The sequence below is a fragment of the Cucurbita pepo genome, chromosome 10 (genome assembly GCF_057944985.1).
Source record: "Cucurbita pepo subsp. pepo isolate OVF chromosome 10, ASM5794498v1, whole genome shotgun sequence".
Taxonomy (NCBI): Eukaryota; Viridiplantae; Streptophyta; class Magnoliopsida; order Cucurbitales; family Cucurbitaceae; genus Cucurbita; species Cucurbita pepo.
The window spans coordinates 4,952,973-4,972,466 of NC_141807.1; the positions used below are offsets into that span (position 1 = coordinate 4,952,973).

At 34.4% G+C, this 19,494-nt stretch overlaps 3 protein-coding genes across 4 annotated transcripts; all 3 read right to left on the minus strand.

Annotated features, from left to right (window-relative positions):
* Positions 1 to 1,148: 1,148 nt before the first annotated feature.
* On the minus strand, positions 1,149 to 9,816 carry LOC111803822 (ribonuclease II, chloroplastic/mitochondrial). Its single transcript, XM_023688402.2, has 15 exons — positions 9,350 to 9,816; positions 8,944 to 9,109; positions 8,675 to 8,788; positions 8,510 to 8,587; positions 8,307 to 8,438; positions 6,073 to 6,294; positions 5,802 to 5,984; positions 5,491 to 5,553; positions 5,177 to 5,283; positions 4,959 to 5,108; positions 4,166 to 4,325; positions 3,573 to 3,968; positions 2,841 to 3,065; positions 2,224 to 2,408; positions 1,149 to 1,824 (listed from the first exon to the last, which is right to left on the minus strand). Exons 1-14 carry the CDS (start codon positions 9,616 to 9,618, stop codon positions 2,286 to 2,288), a joined length of 2,388 nt encoding a protein of 795 aa, XP_023544170.2. The 5' UTR covers positions 9,619 to 9,816; the 3' UTR covers positions 1,149 to 1,824; positions 2,224 to 2,285.
* Positions 9,817 to 10,211: 395 nt separating this feature from the next.
* On the minus strand, positions 10,212 to 13,975 carry LOC111804526 (uncharacterized protein At5g02240). Of its 2 annotated transcripts, none has more exons than XM_023689368.2 (7): positions 13,618 to 13,972; positions 12,042 to 12,313; positions 11,928 to 11,964; positions 11,754 to 11,851; positions 11,607 to 11,668; positions 10,695 to 10,818; positions 10,212 to 10,560 (listed from the first exon to the last, which is right to left on the minus strand). In XM_023689368.2, the coding sequence occupies exons 1-7, from the start codon at positions 13,886 to 13,888 to the stop codon at positions 10,441 to 10,443; spliced, it is 984 nt and encodes a 327-aa protein (XP_023545136.2). In that variant the 5' UTR covers positions 13,889 to 13,972; the 3' UTR covers positions 10,212 to 10,440. The 2 variants fall into 2 exon arrangements, with proteins under 2 accessions (XP_023545136.2, XP_086983517.1); XM_087127391.1 differs by having other exon boundaries at positions 10,455 to 10,594; positions 13,618 to 13,975.
* An 842-nt stretch (positions 13,976 to 14,817) lies between these two features.
* LOC111804392 (uncharacterized) lies at positions 14,818 to 16,526 on the minus strand. The gene is made up of 3 exons (XM_023689178.2): positions 16,143 to 16,526; positions 15,905 to 16,054; positions 14,818 to 15,329 (listed from the first exon to the last, which is right to left on the minus strand). The coding sequence occupies exons 1-3, from the start codon at positions 16,424 to 16,426 to the stop codon at positions 14,885 to 14,887; spliced, it is 879 nt and encodes a 292-aa protein (XP_023544946.2). The 5' UTR covers positions 16,427 to 16,526; the 3' UTR covers positions 14,818 to 14,884.
* Positions 16,527 to 19,494: the final 2,968 nt, after the last annotated feature.

The window sequence follows — 19,494 nt, forward strand, 5'->3', positions numbered from 1 at the left end:
TAACATTTTTAACTTGAGAGTAAAAATTGTTTCGAACGTGATAAAGAAATCGTGTCTATTTTATAAAAGAGTTTAACGTTTTTAGTAACCAAATACGAGAAGACAATATAACTAGAGACATAAACATAAAAAAATAAAAATAAGTGTCATGATGTAGTTTTTAAGTATTTGACTCATTGGCCATAACTCCAATTTCCCTTATTTGATGGCTTTAAGTATTTGACTTTTTTTGGGTGGGGTTTGGCGCTTTATAAATAAACATTCTTAGGAATGCTTATTGAATTTTGTGACATTTAATTAACTTTCCTAAATATAAGATTAAAGCACATGAATGATAGTTTCGATTTTGTATTAATTTGTCTTATTGGACAAACTTACCGTATTTTATTCTCAAATTCTAAGGTATCTTTGTTACAGATTAGAAAAAAACAATTGGTAGAGTTCGATAAAATCTAAAAAAATTGCCGAATTATGAGGAAAAACAATAGAATTAATCAAATTTTCTTACGAATCCAGTAAAAAATTTCATTCCCCTTCCCACCATTTCATTTAATTTCTTAACTAAAGTCGAATCGTGAACCTGATTATGTTTGAGGTCATGTTTCAAGAGATGAGTGAAACAAGTATATCGACTAGCTTGAAATCATGGTAATTTTACATTCATCTTAGCGATAAGTACCTTATCTCCCGATTATGTATAAAAACGAGTCAAATAAGTCCAACAGGATTAGAATTAGCAAGATAGGAATATGTTTTTATTATGAAATAGTCTCTAACAAATAAAAAAGACATTTGCATAAACATAACACATGGGTCATGTCGGATCACTTACAAAGCTCAGACTCTCTGTACCTTTTTACTTGCAGGCTCTGGTTTCATGTGAAACCCCATTCAATTGCTTACTCTGTTTATCTCTATCAACTGTCAACCAAATGGGTCTCGTGACAGTCAAGAAAATCTTCATTGCCCAACTTTATTTTTTAATTCTCTATCATTTAATGCAAAAAGAAATTCAAGATTGTTACAGTGTGATAGACTATTAAAACATAATAGAAAGAAAAACATAATAGATTGTTACGATGTCGGTTTTCATTTTATAAATGAGAAAGAAAAACTGAACAAATATATTCTTAAAACAAATATGAAAGTTGAAGAGAAAAATGAAACTTTATAAATTCTAAAAAACATAATAGAAACCTACATTCATGACTATTTTGTATAATTCAACCATTTGACAGAAGAACTGGGCTTCAAATAGAGGTATTCTATAATCAAACTATGACACCCTCATGATATTTAAAGTTGCATACTAAAGCAGATGAAGACAAGATGAACTATTCCCACACTTGTACCTTTGAATGAGATTACGAGAAAGTATTGAATCAGCAGTACCAACCATTTGGAAAATGTTGTCACCTTCCGACTGTCATCTTGTTTTCCATATTTCAATTGATTTCCAGAAGGACCCACAATCTTTTTATTAGCTTGAAAGGTCCTTTCATTTTGTATCAAATATAAAGTGATGAACTATCGAAAAGCTCCATGATGTTTCCAGTTTCCTCCAACAAAGGTAATTCATTTACAACCTACTTAACAGATAAATGCTCTAGCTCAAGACCAAGGTGATCGTACTTGATCTAGTAACAACAATCACTGTGTAACATACTAGAAGATACAAAAATGGCAGCACGGCTAATAGCCCCATGGTATAGAAGGCTTCAAGTAATTCATACCTTCTAAAACGACCAGAATTTCCACAATATAGCTGGACATATGGTTGAGATTCATGAAATGAACTCTTGGTGAACTCTCGTGGTATCAACCCTGCAGCAAACGTTGTTGAGAGATGTCTGGTTTATTTCATCATAGCTCGAGCTCTTTTAAGCAATTTAAAACAGTAATTCATTGTGCATGGATAAGAAAATCCAGAAGAAGTAATCGGATTTGAATCTAGCTTAGTCCATAAATGTTTTGTTTTTAGCTTATGTTTTTAAAAGGAATACTTTTCATTAACAATGTCTCAGTCAAATATTAGAAACAAAACAAATAGTTTTCACAAGTTTGTGTTAAAATTTGGATAAGTTTTTTACAAGGGCTACTTTGGAAAAAAATATTTTTAGTAAACGATTGGTTTTTTAAAAACAGAAAGAGAAACAAAAATTGCGATTGAGTTAATTTATTTTTCCAGGAAAAGTGGCATCAGATTTGGAGAAGAGTACTAACCATGAAAGTTCAGGGAGTGACACCTTGTCATAAAACATTTGACTTAAGAGAACCTCATATATCTACTGAATGATCTCCTTCAGAGAAAGAACATCATCACGTGGATGGGCATCCACCACTCGAACTTGTACTTCATCTCCAATTTCTGCTCCAAGAGAAACCCATGCAGATGCTTGAAGCCCCACCTACAAATTCCGAATGCATAAGACACAAAATGTAATGATATTCATACTTAGAGAGACTATTTGCACCGACAAAACTATATATAGTTCTATTTCGCTTGAGCAATGGATCTAACAGTGAAACTGATGATTGGGGGAAAAAGAAAGTCATTTCTGCATGCATTTGATATTGTCATATGTTTGTAAAGCATCAAGTGGGGCAGTTTATCTTTTGGTTCATGGGCCGAACCCACCAACCAGGAGAGGTTATTGGCAATCGACGATAATCAGCACAATGTGAAGAGGCGAACAACCAGTGGAAACAGAAAATAAATCAGATGAGGATCAAATCAAATTCAAACGTGGAGAAAAGAGTGTTTCCTTTTTTCTTCTTTAAGCCCAAGTCAGAATGAGGATTGCATCACAGTCTGAAAATTTTTATCAATCAATCCTCACCTCAACCAACAGCAGGGCTGCAATTCGATCTTTAATGAACCTAAGAATCAACGCTCGATATCTGTTTTCTTTTGGTTGCCGTCTCAAGTACTCTAATACCCAATAACGATGACTGAGGCTTGAGAGTCTCTTTGCCAATTTAATATTTATATTTACAGTAGATGCTATCCCTTCCAATTGACCATGGGAATACGGAGGAGAGTCGCCTCTAAGGAATGCCTTAACCTACAAATAAATATAAGAGTAAAACTAAGTTAAAAGAATAAACACTCCATCTACAAAGTCTTGAAATGTATGATCATTAGTTATGCAACCAAAATCATACACAATATAACAAGATGATGTCACGAGTATGGTTGCAATGATGGTGAATCGGCAATTTAAAACTAAAATTCCTGAGGTAATGAGCAAGTAAATTCAGAACTAATACTTTAAAAATGATGACACTACTAAAGCCGCAAGCTTCAAGAAATAGTTCCTCTAAGATAGCAGAGGAGAAGAGAGAACCAGAAAATGTTTCAGACAACAGAATGGTCTATCACGAATAAGGTCCATTAATATACATACATACATACATATATATTACCACATTACAATATGAACAACATAATAATGTTCTCATCTTTTCTCAAGAAAGGATGTAAGAGATCCTAAAATGTCCACGACAAATGGGTAGTGCGGGCTTGATTAAAAAATAAAAATCCACAGGACACAGGAAATTAGAAGAAATACCTGATAATGTGCAACGAGGTCCAAATACCTACGGATGGGAGATGTAAATTGGACATAACCAGAAATTCCCAAAATCCCATGGCGTATAGGCTTACTGAAGTCAATTTCAGCAGCACGCATTGTTCTAACTATTGCAGAGCTCCTAACAGGTCCTTCTGGAAGATGTGCAAATGCAGATACATCAATATTTGTTTGAGGTTGTCCTCTGTAGGGTAACGGAATGTTATTGCGAGAACCAAAAGTGGCTATAACTTCTCCACATAGGATCATCATCTCTGAAACAAGTCGCATGGCAGGGTTATCTTGGTTTTCTACGTAGAGATTGATTTCAGGATCCAGGTCTTCTGGATTTGCTACCTTGATCCGTGTCTCCAAAGAAGGCATGTCGATTGCACCCTGAAAATTTTATAATATGACGCCAGAACATGGACGGCAGATGATAACTTACATAAAAAATTCATGCAAGTAGATCTTATAGGAATAAGATCCCATCAAACTTGTCTATAAGAATTCCGAAAGTGATTCTAATTAAACAGTTTTTGACAGAGCCTGATTAATAAACAACCAACATTCTAGTCAATACTTTAAGCCACCTGTTGCCTTCGCCATGCTAATCGCAAAGTTGCAGCCTCAGATAGAACTTTAAGTTCAGCCTCCTCTTCCAAGTTCAAACTAAGCAGCTCCGACGCACTTTCATATGTCAGCATGTAAGTTGGTTTGATGATTGAGTTTTCCACAGAGTATTCTGCAATGCTATTAATTCATAGTGTTAGCGTTCCCATGTTTGCTTCCTTAGTAAAGATATCTTAATGAATGTCATAATTTCAAGAAAGCAACAATTCTATTCTACAGTGTGAACGCCATCACTCTCTTTAACTCAAACAACAAAAATGACAAGCAGACAGGAAGAGTTCTCACAGCAATTGAAAGTACACAGATAAATGCAATTAAGATAAGGAAAGAACAATAATGTGCTAAGAACAACAGTAAAAACTTTCACATATGATTTTATGATATGAACACAGAACCATCAAATCTTCTAGTTGTATAATATCAAGAACAAACTTCACAAACTGTAAACCTAATAGAAAAAAGAAATGGCCAAAAAAATCTTCCAAGAAGCATACAATCCCATAGAATTTTTTTTTTTTTTTTTTTTTTTTTCAGAACTAAAATAAATTGGAATGGCACTCACCTCATGGACATTTGTCCCTAATATAAAATTTTTAGTAAAGTATCCTTATATTAAAATACATTACGGTAATAACAAGCTTTGATTTCCATCAAAATATAATAAGGAAAGAACAAGCTTTGACTTCCCTAGTATAAATTTTTTAGTGAAGTGGTCTCATAATAAAAACAACTAAGTACGTAAACAAGCTTTACCTTCCATCAGAATGAAGAACAACAGATACAGTAACTGCATTGCAAATTTCTCCCTGTTTTAAACTCATTCCATTCATTGCTAGTTTCTCTGGAAACATAGGGTATGTGGCTGTAGGAAGAAATATAGAAGTTCCTCTTTCCATGGCCTCCCTACGAATGATAAACAAAAAGAAAGTCAGCATGGTGCGAAATATCACAAGAAGTTTAAGAAGGAGTACCTGTCTACTATGCTCCCTGGTTGAACAAATCTAGCTGGATCAGCAACATGAATCCATATTTTAATTCGACCATCTGACAATCTTGTTGCACTCAATGCATCATCAAGCTAAAATATTGGATGATAAGAACGTGAGATGGAAGTCTCTCAATATTTCATGAAAGAATTATACAAAAATAGAAATTCAAAATCATCACAAATTCAGAGTGAATAGACTAACTAAATGAAAAATACAAAATAAATTATAATTGAATTATAAAAGAAAGGGAAACAACAGTTTGAATAGGATATAATTTTTAATTTTAAAATTATCACCTCATCCGCTTCATCAACATCAATGGCATAAACCTTAAGATGTGTGAGATTCTTCCTGTCAACCTAAACAAAGAGGCATATAGCACACGTCAGAGGCAACATATGAAATATAGAGTAGCAGTAAATCATGAACTACTAATGAAGATTTTACAAGTCCTGGATGGAAATAACTGTTGACAAATTTATAAGGATCTATAATGTAACAGGCAGGGAAGCAAGGGAGAATCTCAAATGATAATAGGCATACATAACTTCTTATTATATTTGTTGTTCTCACACATAACAAAATCAGTGATGGAACTTGACGCTACCTCATCGGGATCAGATGCCCCCAGTAAAAGTGATTCCGCAGCTGCTATAATCTCATCTGAATGATATGTCCGAATGTTGAACTTCTGAAGATCAAGATTAACATGCCGAGGGAAATACCCTATATCTATAAGAAGATTTACTGCTGATGATGTTGTTCTCACCAGTCCCATAGCCTTGAGAATCTAAAGAAGAGATTATCAAACATAGTAAGGGCGATGGATGATAAAAATGTACTTTTCAGTCATCAAGCAAATCACATTAAAGAGTTACCATCCCAGCTGTTTTCCTCTGTTCATCATCCTTGCAAGCATCAATAGCATAAGATTCAAGTGACTCAATCTTGTGTCTGGTTTTCTCTTCAGCTGCCCAGGATGATTTAGGTGGTTTGGACTTTGAAGGCATTGCCTTCGCAGATTTCAATAATTCTACAAACTCTTGTAGTTCTTTCTCAGCCGCCTCCTTTGCAAGCTTTTTACGTTGAAGTTCTTCAACCTGGCTTTCAAACAAAGAATTAGAAAATATTTTAGACTAAAAAGACACTGAATCATTAACGGATGATGTGATTGACAATGTCATCAGCACAAATATTTGTCATGTGACAGATTATTTAATGTAAGACAGATGAGAAAAAGAGTGAGATGCAAAAAAGGATGAAGAAGATTCATTAATGTAACTAAGAACCTATTAATCACCAATAAAAAGCTTCAATCAAACTAGGGGTAAAAAAAGAGTACAAAAATAGTTGAACTATCATAAAATTCTAATTAAGCGCATTGACTGATGGCTCTGCTACGAGGGATGAAACTGTTAGATGAACACGACTCTCCACAATGGTATGACATTGTCCACTTTGAGTATAAGCTCTCATGGTTTTGCTTTAGGCTTCCCCAAAAGGCCTCATACCAATGGAGATAGTATTCTTTGATTATAAACCCACGATCATTCCCTAAATTAACCGATGTGGGACTTTCATCATCCAACACCTCCCCTTGAACAAAGTACGCCTCCCCTTAATCAAGGCTCGACTCCTTTGGAGTCTTAGCCATATTTTACTATGCCTTCGAGGAGGCTTGACTCCTTTTCTTTTGGAGTCTTTTGTTCGACATTTGAGGATTTACCAATCTATTGGCACAACTAAGTTTAGGGCATGGCTCTGATACCATGTTAGATGAATACGACTGTCCACAATAATATGATATTGTCCACTTTGAGTATAAGCTCTTATGACTTTGCTTTGGGCTTCCCCAAAAAGCCTCATACCAATGAAGATAGTATTCTTTGATTATAAACCCATGATCATTCCCTAACCGATGTGGGACTTTCATCATCCAACAGAAACTACACAGGGATTGGACTTCGGGCATTATTATCTCATTATGGATCTGTTCTACTGCACCACCATCATGTCAAGAACATAGATGAGGTTAGGTAATGGTAAACAATAATGTGATGGAGCTTTACAAGCAGAGAGTAACACCAAGATAGTGCAAAAGCACAGAATACCAACGAGGAATGAGAACATTAGATTTAGTTATAGGACACAGGCAGAAGTACACCAAGAGACCTTCAATTTTAGGGGTCTGCCCATTTTTTTGGGTTTTGGTGGTTTTAGGTTCGTTTGACCCAATGTAATCAATATCCTGAGTTGCAAGCACAGCCTCATGGGTTACAACAGTGGCAAAACCAAGGGAAATTTTCTGGAAATCGAAGGAGCTGTCCACTTATCTGAGATCATATATCACCTTTTAACACATGAATAGATAATGGCCTTCATCACCTTCTAACACATCTTATCTTGTTTTGATAAGCTACACAATATCACATCTACAGAAGGGACAGGCCGAACTATGGAAAAGTCTGGCCAACACGCAAAATGGAGAGAGAGGAAGAAAAATTATAAATTTTACAAGAGAAAACGTCTCTTTAGCAAGTATAAGAGATGGCCTTGGAATTGTTGATCTTTAATTATTCAGAATTGATAAATTGGTACCACATAAACTTAGAAAAAACTCAAGAAAGCTGTAAATACTTTCTACCAAATATTATCCATTACAATTATATTTTTAAAGCAGCACACATTAATTTCCAATCATTCTTAGAACAAGTACATTCCAGAAAGATGTTGAGGATTATTACTGGGAGTGAGTCCCACATTTGCTAATTTAGTGGAAGATCATAGGTTTATAAGTGAGGAATACTATCTCCATTGGTATGAGGCCTTTTGGAGAAGCCCAAAGTAAAGCCATGAGAGCTTATGCTCAAAGTGGACAATATCATACCATTGTGGAGATCCGTGATTTCTAACATGGTATCAGAGTCATGCCCTTAAACTTAGCCATGACAAGAGAATCCTCAAATATCGAACAAAGAATTGTGAGCCTCGAAGGTGTAGTGAAAAGAATTGTGATACGTGATTTCTAACAAAAGCCCCCCATAAAAATCTAGTAGCTCGGTTAGATAATCTTTAAATAAAAGAATGTTTTGAATTAAAATATAACGCGTACTTGGTCAGTAGGTCTTGGACCATAAAAAGATCGCGAACCTTTTGTCTGCAGAACAGTGAAGTATAATTCATCTCTTGATAACAACAGATGTGCACAGTAGCTATCAAGAGGTTCTGTACTCCCAAATATCATCTGTAGAAGGAGCTATAGTCAGTGATAGAACGATTTCCATATACTCTAGGATACCCAGGAAATTTCATAACCTCAGCTAATTCTTCGGTAGTCACTGCCTTATTTTGTTCAAGAAGCTCAAGCCATGCAAACTCCAGCAGTGACGGGTCCTGCACTCATAATTATTGGCTCAAATCAGACTGAGAATCACCACCAATCACATGATATAGGATCTTGTTTTAAGGCAAAGAACAGACCAAGTTATCCTCAGCTTTTTTAATGAAGTCTGCAATTTCTGTCTGCTCGAAATTTTCAACACCTGGAACAATGTATGTAACTTGTTGTGGCTTAATAGATGAAGTGACACCATTCTATCAAAGAAAAAGTGGTGGACCAAGAGAAAATTAGAGTTATGAACTGAATACTTTGCTTCAGCTTTTTCTTATAAAAAAAAAAAAAACACAATAAGCCATGAATCAACCTAGTAGCCTATTCAAAATGGTGCGCTAGTTGTTTTTACTAGAACCTGATCGAACACCATCCAGTTTTTTTTCCCATCAGGTCTCTGAGCAACTGCCAGTAATACTCTCTCCGAGTCCTTCTTGAACTCCAGCAGCAGTCCCTTTTCCAATGTTCGGTTCATAAGCTTATCTTCAGTACCATCATCACTGCTCATGCCCACCATTCCCATTCTGGATACATAAACTTTTTATTGCTCAATATTGGAAAATGGGGGGTGCTCAACTTCCAAATGATTGTACAAGCATTAATAAAACAGTACTTAGCTGTAGCAGAAACACTAGAAATTATAAGAGAAGAAATGGAGAATGTACGTTCAAAGAAAAAATACTGAATGCACAGACAACTAGAAATTATCTGGCACAGCACAAGAGCCAAAAGGAAAATACAACAATTGAAATAAAAAAACGTACTTAGCGGTAGCAGAAACTTTCTTTCGCCGGCGCAGAGCTTCGAGCTCTTCGACAACGCTTTCAACAATACTGTACAAGTAGTAGAATCGACCTCCACCACTCCTAGAAACTCGGTGCTTATGCCATAATACAGGAGACCTACAGTTTAATTTCGAGCTCCATCGAAACTGAAGATTCCTGGGATTGAAGTGGCAGCATCGGAAGGCAGAGAGAGGCGGGGACGAAGCAGAGCGCAAGATTGAGCAACTGTTAACAGCTCGAAATGCCATAATCGTTCGCAGAAAGAGAGAATCGACGCTCAAGTAGTTAACAAAATTGAAGAATAAGGATTTCTAGCTGTTCGGCATCGGCCTGGAGTTAACATCGATTTGGTTTCTTCCTTCACCAAGAGATGGGGATAGAAGAAGAAGAACGAGTTACGCAGCTGATGATAAAGCTGCGCGATAGGAATGGTGCATTTGGTTTACTATTCGATGAAATCTGTTGGTTCGAATTTCAGATACCAAACGTTTATCTTTTTCTTTTTTTTTTTTAATAAAAAAAAAAACTTTTAAATTTAATTAAAATCATAAAGTAATAATTATTTTAATCGAAGGCTTAAACTTTAACAAATTGTTCGATTTAAATCATCAATTTTTTCAAATAAATCTTATTTATCTCCAATTATTGATAAAGAATTACATAATAACTTTTATAGCTACTATGGTTGATTTTTTTTTTTTTAATAATAGCTTTATTTAAGTAATTTTGGGCTTATTTTAAATAAATCAAGCTAATAACCAAATTAATTATAATTATTAATTTGTTAAGTTGTAACAATCTTAACCCTATACTTCTAAATTCATCAAACGACGTCTCAAACTTAGATAAGTGTTGCAATTTTAATTTCTCGTTCCAAATATCCTTTTAAAAAATCTCTTACATTTAATATAAAATCTCTAATAGGCTTAACATACGATTAAGTTCAGGCTAAGCCATACATTACAACATTCTAAGGGACGATTTATCTGAACTGTCTCCCATTAGCAGCAGAAGGATTTCAGGACAACAATGCTTCACCAGGAAACAGGGATGTCATAAACTGTACCCAATCAGAAACTCGTAGTCACTTGAGAGAATAAGGCCTTGAAATCCTTGGTTGGCGTGCCTACTCCCTCAGGCTTTGAGGCTAGATCAAAGGCCTTGAATTTGGCCTCCTCAAATTGCAGTGCCTGTTCATGATGAGTTCACGGCTGGGATTAAATGCTAAACAGGAAAGAAAAGATGATCCACTGTCCTTAAATGTTCACTGAGTTCTTGATGTTCATTCCTTATTAGCCATGAGATGGTTAGTATAGACAAGTACCTGAAGGCAGACTTCTGCAACGTCCGCCCTGGCAATGGTTCTCGTCTCTGTTTGAAGAAGTTCATCGTCCTTCCCGACTAACAGTTCTCGGATCCCGCCATCCTTGTCCTGAAGACCTCCAGCCCTGAGAAAGTGTACTCCGATTCGGTAAATTCACAGATTGAAGGCATTTACTTGTAGGGATTAACTACGGACTGATAAGGAAAGAAAGCTTAGATTGATGAGGAAACAATATGTTTGCATCCATGAAACTAGATAAATTTGTAAGCCATTCATCAAATCATTCCGGATCAGGATGTATGGGATATAATAAAGACTTTGAACATCTTCGAGTTCTAATAAATTGTAACAGCCAAGCCCACCACTAGCGGAGATTATCCTCTTTGGGCTTTCCCTTTTAGGGTTCTCCTCAAAGTTTGCGACTGCTAGGGAGAGGTTTCTACACTCTTAAAAGAAATGTTCTCTCCAACCGATATGGGATCTCACAATTCACCTCCCTTGGGGGCCTAGTGCCCTTACTGACACTAACCGATATGGGATCTCACAATCCACCCTCTTGGAGGCCTAGCGTCCTCACTGGCACACTACCCAATGACTGGCTTTGATACCATTTGTAACCGTCCAAGCCCATTACTAGCAAATATTGTCCTTTTTGGGTTTTCCCTTTTAGGTTTCCTCTCAAGGTTTTAAAAAGTGTTTTCACACCCTCATAAGGAATGTTTCGTTCCCCTCTCCAACCGATGTGGGATCTCACATAAACGCTTTGATCATGCTTAATCCAGTAACAATATTTCCAACTAAATGTGAAGACTAAACAAAGCAGTTTATGAGAATCTCAAGTGTTTATGATTTGAGCGAAGACACAGAACTCTTCGGGATGAAGATGAATATGAAATGCAATCAACCACGTACCTTATAATGGTATATGGAACACCGGAATCAGCCAAATACTGCTCAGCCTTCCTTTTCCAAACCTATTGTGTAATAAACAGATTTTGATACTCATTTTTGGGAGAAGGACAAGCTCAGTTTCAAAAAAAATTGTGAAGAGATACTAACCAATATGTTCCCATTACCCAAACTGTTCAAGGGATGGTTGATATTAGTTCCACCCATAGAGCCGACCAAAACAATTTGTTTAACTCCCGCAGCCTTGGCTGTTTTGAATCATTATAGCATTTTAAGCTTGTGAATACAGAAGCACAAGAAGAAAGGAGCAATTTCATCACTCACCAGCATCAATCTGATTCTTCTGCCCAATCCAGTCAACCTAATGGCGAACTTCCATCAGAGAGTGAAATAGATAAAAAGATATGTAATCAAGAAAAGGAAAGTTCAGGTACCTACCTGTTCAGGGTATGATCCATCTTCGAAGTAAAACTCAGGCCTGCCACCTTTGGTAGGATCAAACCCCGGCTTCATTTTCGGCACGGCACTGGTAAGAATGATGAGTGCATCAATGCCTTGAATTGCAGGACCAAGGCTATCTGCAACCCTTATGTCGCCAACGAAAAGATCATCCGCTGCACCGATACTCTGCTTGCTCTCTTCAGTTCTGACCAAACCTCTTGCAATGTACTGATCTGACCTCTCCTTCAATTTCTTGTAAACTAGTTGACCTGCCAAAAAGGTCCAATAAAACCATGTTAAGAATTTGTCCACCCGTTTGTTCTTTTTGAAAAGCTACATAACTGGAACCTGCCTGGAATTATGGATAGCATTTTAATGTTTGTTCTGAAAAACAATTTATAAGAATGTCCCGGAATACTCCACCTTTATAAATGTTTGTTTTGCAGACTTTGTGTATGAGGATGTCATGAGATTAGGTGGTTTACAGCCCAAGCCCACACCCACACCTATTTTTCCCTTCCAAGCTTCCCCACAAGATGTTTAATCGATTTCCCCTCTCTAATCGATTTCCCCTCAAGGTTTTTGGTTTCCATACCCTTATAAAGAATTCTTCCTTCCCCTCTTTAACCGACGTTGGATCCCACAATCCACCCCCTTCGGAGTCCAGCGTTCTTGCTAATACTCGTTCCTCTCTCCAACCGATGTGGGATCTCATAATCCACCCCCTTCGGGGCCAGCATCCTCACAGGCACACCGTCCGGTGTTTAGCTCTGATACCATTTGTAACAGCCCAAGCCCACCGCTAGCAAATATTGTCTTCTTTGGATTTTCCTTACGAGCTTCCCCTCAAAGTTTTTAAAACGTGTCTGTTAGGGAAAAGTTTCCACATCCTTATAAAGAATGCTTCGTTCCCCTCTCCAACCGACGTGAGATCTCACAATGTTGAATACACAAGTATTGGGACACTTGGATACTCACCAAACAAGCGACCCCATACGGAGAAGGAGGATTATCCAAAGTCTTTCTCTCATCTTCACTATTTTAAGTACAGCAAATTCTATCACAATTAGAGGATATCAAGGGCTTGAAAGTCCTATCTGTGAAGGATATATCGACCCTACGGAATAGAAAGCCTAGCAACATCATCCATCAAAAGTACTATGGCGAAACTTGAGAACTCCCACCATCCATTTATATCATATTTGGAACCAATTTCAAAGTCCAATGTTTGGGGACAGGCAAACCAATTAGATATTCTACAAAAAGCTGCCCAGATAAGAAAAAGATGTTGATATATAAATACTTAGATGCCGATTGCCCTAGCAGCATCGTTATCCTGTACTATGAGATGGTTAAATATTAATATCGAACGTCCCAGACTCCCATGTGCAGAGGGATTAAGTCAGAGGTCCCAATTTATAAATCAAAAACCAAATCCTAAGAATATAAAAATTCCTCACTACACATTCGGTCTTAAATTTCCCTAAAATTCTCCCAGCATCCAAGAACAGGCTAAATCAACTATATTACACAAGCAAGCAAAAAAGAGCCAAAGAGAAAACAAGAGCGCTACCGGTTCTGCCACCAGCTCCGGTGACGAGGACGGTGCTGAGACCAGAATCCGCCATTGCAACCACCGACAGAGCTCCGAATCGGCGCCTTCTGAAACCCTTATAGAAGGTCGGGGAAATGGAAGAGGCAACGATGTGAAGTGATAGAGATGGGATTGAACTAGAATTGGGTACGAAACAACATTTATGACATTGATGAAATGCCAGTGGTGGTGGAAATAGTGTAGCCTTCGGGTTGGTGTAGACTAATGGGACACGTGTTAGCATAGCCATGGATCGAAACTGAGAACGCTAACATGGACTGGATTTCTCTGGGTGCCTCTGGTTACGACATATAAAGCTCTTTCCGGAAGCAGAGCACGGAAGAAAGAGAGAATTATGACTTCAATTATTTTTTATAAAAATTAATTATATAAATAACTTTAATTAAATTAAATAAATCGCAATAATTTTTCTATATTCTATATAATTGTAAATAATATAATGTATACTTTTATTTTTATTTTTATACATAAACAATCACATCAATTCATATGTTATGTATTAGTGTTAGAGATATAAAATTTGATGATATCTAGTATACTTAAACCTAAATTATGTTGACATATATTAATACACCTCCAATTTTGTTATACTTCTCCGTCATAAGGCTATAGAATCAAATATTTATATCCACGTCATTATTTTCAACAATTATTGGTAGCTTTGCTAGGTCAAATCAAATAAATATCAACCAACTCGATCGAACGATATATATTATTATTTTTTAGATTGAATATTTAAATCTTTTGTATTACAAACATTAAATAAATACTCTAACCCTTAAAAAAATGATGTGATAATAGCATATAACGGTCAAAGTCCACCATTAGCGGATATTGTTAGCTTTGGCTTGTTATATTTCGTTACCAGTTTCACAGTTTTAAAACACATTTATTAGGGAGAGTTTTCCACATCTCTATAAAAAAAATGTTTCATTCCACTATTTAACCGATATGAGATCTCATACTGTTTTTTCATTTTCTTTTGTTGAAATAACATCGCTGACTCGACATGTTTGATCCCGTAATTATTTAGAAAAATAATTTAGGTATTTTATAAATAAATATATATTTATAAATATAATTAAAGATTAAAGACAACTAAATTATAAAAGAAAAAGAAAAAAGATGAGTACGTTTCAATGGCTTTCAATAACCCGTTGAATACAAATTTATATTATTATAATTATATATTTATATATTTATATCATATATATATATAAATCTTTTATATTTCCCAAAAATATGAAAAGTAGGAAGGTGCAAAGGTAGGACACGTGGACGGCGATGGAGGAGACATTGGAGGCGAACGGTAGGATGAACAGAAGGACGAATTTGAAAGAGTGTTGTGATTGGTTGATGGATTTCGGATCATCCATGGGACCACATCCTCGAGCAAGCCTTGTGGCCCAGTTGCTTCTTTTGGGTTGGCTGGTGGTAATGGGCCTGGAGTAATGAAAGTTGGCCTTTTGTGGGCTTCCATCTCTGGGCCGAACATCTTGGGCTTCTTGGTTGGAGATTGGTCTTGTGGGCTTTGGCCCATTAGGAAGAATGGGTAAGCAAAGTGGAGGTGGAGACCCTCGTAGGTAATGACGAACGTGTCTGGATCTTCTATGGACCTTTCTACTTGCTTCTTCGCACTGCATCTCGGGTTCGAGCACCTATAATAGCTCCTACAAAAACAAAGAGAATTAATTGTTTCATAAAGGTCACCAGCAAAAGAGGCTTAATTTCTTAATTTGTAGTAATTAATGGATTAAGAAGGGTAATTTTGTGGTTAATTAAAGCAAAATAATGGTAGATAAGAGAGTGGTTTGGGAAGTTAATGACATTGATTTAGTTGCATCATTGATTAAAGTGGGTGTGTTAAGTAGAAAAACATTATATTATTCTTAGGACCCAAAATTGTTTATTCATTTTTATTTATGATATGTTTCTTCATCTTGTCCACTCCCATTTGACTATCATTCTTAAATAAATAAATAAATAAAAAGCATTTTCTATTGAACTTTGAGGGTCAAAATTGTCCTTAAAAAGCTCAATAAACAATTTAAATTTTATTTTATTAATATTTTAAAATTTTAAATGTTACCATCAGTTTGTCTGTTATATATTATATATGTGTCAGTCTCACCATTTTCAAAACGGGTCGAACAATTTATAAAAAAAAATGTTTCGTTTAGCTCTCTAATTAATATGGAATATGGAGTAATTCATCCAAATACGAGAAACAAGTGAGAAAAATTACCTAGGATTGGGGCTGTTCTTGATGGACTTCTGACCATATTTGCGCCACTTATATCCATCATCAGCCAAAGAATTTCCATCACAGCTCTTGATTCTGATGCTATATTTATGTTCAACATTATTCACTGTCACTCTCTCCCGAATTGAAGACCTGCCATTAAAACAAAACCCCTCGAATTAAATCCATCTGAATCCAATTAAAACAGACACACCTGGTCCTGCATTTGAATATCACTTACCCAGCAGTAGTACGAGGAATGTGCGTGCTTGACTGCAGGTTTCTTGATCTGGGGGTAATGGAGAGCGCATTTTCCACAGCCCCAATTGTCGGTCCGAAGTAGGCCGTACTACCAGGGACAGGGAGCATGGTGGCTCGATCGCTGTCGGCGGCTTGGGGGACGAGCAAGAGCGGAGAGGCAGCTGTGTCGTTGTCGTGGTGGAGAAGGTCAGTGAGGCTGAGTAGATGGTCATCGGAGATGTTGTTGTAAATATCCGACCAGGGAATGGCTGCCAACGACTCCATGAAGATGAACACAGAGATTGAAATTTGGAAGAACAAAAACAGAGGATAAAGTGGAGTAGATGGGGAATTCAGGATATGCGGAGAGGCTTTTACGTCCGTCGTTGGCATCTTCAATTTTGACTTTTTTTTTTATAGTAATTTCACTATGATTAAAAAAAAAAAACAATAATAATATTTCCTTCTAAAAATTAATATTAAATTATTTTGTACATTTGACTTTTCAAATTTTTTTTTATTTTCTCTTCCTACAAATTTTATAAATTAAAAATTGAGAAAACATGTGTATGTGAAATGACAATTCTACCCTTATACAAAAAAGATTTAAAAAACAAGTTTAGGTCTAGTCACAGTTGACCTTCTCCACTTTTATTTGTTTTTATGCATATGTGACCTTAGGTTATAATAAAATTAATGTGTGCATTTAATGGGGAGAAGGCATAGAACCATAGAAAAAAAATAATAATTTATTTTGAGCTTGTTTGTATTGTCTGGTTATTTTGTTTTTTTGATGTGATGGATGAATTAAAGTGGACCAAACGCTACCTGACCCATGAACACCTCCTCCATCTTCAACTAATGCAAGAGTCAACCACTAAACAAAATATATTAATTAATAAATCAAATTATATATTTGAATTTTATGTTGGATTTATAAGATTTAGATCGATAATAAATGATGTTGAGTGTATAATATGAAAATTAACCTTAAAAATAAATAATATTTAAATTCCTTATTTTAGCCTTCTCATTGATGGAGATCTACCTCTATTATTTATGAGAGTTTTTCTATAAAATAGAAAAATCAAATCAACAATATTGTAAATAGCATGAAATTAGCTACCAGAAGAAGATTGAAAATAATCACATAAAGGGCAGTAAATTCCACTTTTTTACAAAAATGCCCCATATGGCAAAGCCTACAACTTACCTCATACACTAGTTTTTATTGTACAATACTGTAATATTTTGGGGAAATAACTATTTATTTTTTTTACTTCTTATTTTTTATAATTCAGTCTACCAATAATACTTTTACTATGTATCATTTTATTTTTGTATTTTGAAAATTTGCTAGAAATTCAAATACTTTCTTAAAAATTACGAAGATAGTGATTTTTTTTTTAATTTTAATTTTAATTTCGAGTGAATTATGAAATTCTATCCGAGAGAGTTTGTGTTTTAATTTACAGGAGCGGGTAGTTGATTCAATAACACTATCTTTTTCGAGAACTTTAAAACATCACAGTTAATGTCAAAATTGATTAATTAAGAGTTTAATTAATTTATTTTATATAACAGAAACGTATAGTATGCAAATACACAAAGTTTCAACTTTGGCTCATAGTAATACTAAAATGACCCATTTAATGACGTAAGAATTTGAAAGGTTCAAATTAATATATTGAATGTTTTACTTTTATTTTTTTTTTCTCTAGGATTTTTCCTTTTTATTTATTTGTTTTTTTTTTTTAATTTGACATCATCCAAATCTATTATCACACAATTCAAGATTGTTTGTAATTATTTGAATAAAGAAATAGAATATGACCTCATTTACGACTCTATTTCTTTTTTTCATGTCAAATTTTACTATCTATGTTTAATTTACTAAATAATTAAAACCATGGATTTCATTCCCTTTTTTATTCCACCAAAATATTAAATATAAAACTATATCTAAAATTTAATTATATACAAATAAAGCTATCGAGACTGAACAAAATAATAATAATAATAATAATAATAATAATCGAGGTAAATTTTATAAAAATATTATTATATATATGAGATATGTTGTTTCACATTTCCAACATAATTTTATTATTAATATCAGCTTTAAAAAAAATCTACTTTTATTACAAATGTTTAGATATGTTACCTTGTTTTAAAATATTACTTTAAATAACAAATTTATTTGACTAAATTATATGGAAAGTAATTCTATTAATTAAAAACATGTTTTTATTTTTGTTAACCTTTTATTAAAACAAGTTTCATCAAATTATCCATCAAATAATATAAAATCTAGTCTTTAAAATCTTAATTTTGCATTATATATATAGATCATCGAACATGTATAATAACTTCATAAACTCTTCAATTTCATATTCTAGTTTCTAATTAGCATTTATTATATTTGACATATATATATATATACTTTGTTGGTCTAATAACATATGAACTTTTTTTAAAATTTTTTATTTATTATGAAGCTATGAATTTCTTAAAAGGTATTAAATACAAAATTAAAATCCTAAAAAAAAAATTAATAAAAAAGTCAAATTTATGAATCTATTTCTATCAAAATTTGAAATCTGACCAAGTTAATTAGTAATTTAATTAATGACATTAAACCCACAGAAAAAAAATATTTTATTTATTCATTTCTTCAAACAAATGTAAATTTAAATTGTTTTATTGAAATATGAGGTAATAATAAACTGCCATGACTTATATAGCATGTTTAAAGTAAAAAAGTTTACTAAGTTATTTATAAAAATGTGGAAATCTCTTCCTAACAAACACATTTAAAATTGCATGTGTTAAGAATATTTAGTAATAAATTATAGTTTACCATATATATCATATTTGATGCTTTATTATAAGACAAATATCTAGATATTTGACTTTTTTATCATAGTTATCTTTCCATTTGTTGTTATTTTTACTTTTTACTATTTTCATATCTTTGTAATTTATTTGATTATAAATAAGATAACTTTCACACCATTTAGGTGTGGTAGATTAATCAAACATTCTTAGCGTGTTTGACAATGATATGTAACGGACTAAAACGGACATATTTACTATCGAAAAACTTAAACTATTATAAGTAATATCATAGTTAGACATCGGGCGATGTGCCAATAAAGTTGAAATTTTTGAGTGATGGTTATTATTATTTTTTACCATGTAAATATAAAAAATGAAAAAGAAAAAATTGAGGGTTGTCTACTACAGCGCAGTTGCATAACGTAACCCTACCATGGGTGTCTGTCTGATTGGTTTACTTCAAAGTGAGCGAAGGTTTGTCTGTTTGTGGCTTTGACTTTGTACACACGACATAA

Bases quoted from the DNA above. Each gene is read 5' to 3' on its own strand.
- LOC111804392 (XM_023689178.2), bottom strand. From the start codon at position 16,426: ATGGAGTCGTTGGCAGCCATTCCCTGGTCGGATATTTACAACAACATC. The intron at 16,055-16,142 runs GTAAGTGATATT...TTTTAATGGCAG, and splicing joins ATTCCTCGTACTACTGCTGG to GTCTTCAATTCGGGAGAGAG. The intron at 15,330-15,904 runs GTAATTTTTCTC...TTGTTTTTGTAG, and splicing joins AAGAACAGCCCCAATCCTAG to GAGCTATTATAGGTGCTCGA.
- LOC111803822 (XM_023688402.2), bottom strand. From the start codon at position 9,618: ATGGCATTTCGAGCTGTTAACAGTTGCTCAATCTTGCGCTCTGCTTCG. The intron at 5,985-6,072 runs GTAACTCTTTAA...TCTCTTCTTTAG, and splicing joins AGAGGAAAACAGCTGGGATG to ATTCTCAAGGCTATGGGACT. The intron at 4,326-4,958 runs GTAAAGCTTGTT...ATGAATTAATAG, and splicing joins GTTCTTCATTCTGATGGAAG to CATTGCAGAATACTCTGTGG.
- LOC111804526 (XM_023689368.2), bottom strand. From the start codon at position 13,888: ATGGCTATGCTAACACGTGTCCCATTAGTCTACACCAACCCGAAGGCT. The intron at 11,669-11,753 runs GTTAGTATCTCT...ATTACACAATAG, and splicing joins TGGGTAATGGGAACATATTG to GTTTGGAAAAGGAAGGCTGA. The intron at 10,819-11,606 runs GTACGTGGTTGA...ACACTTTCTCAG, and splicing joins GTTCCATATACCATTATAAG to GGCTGGAGGTCTTCAGGACA.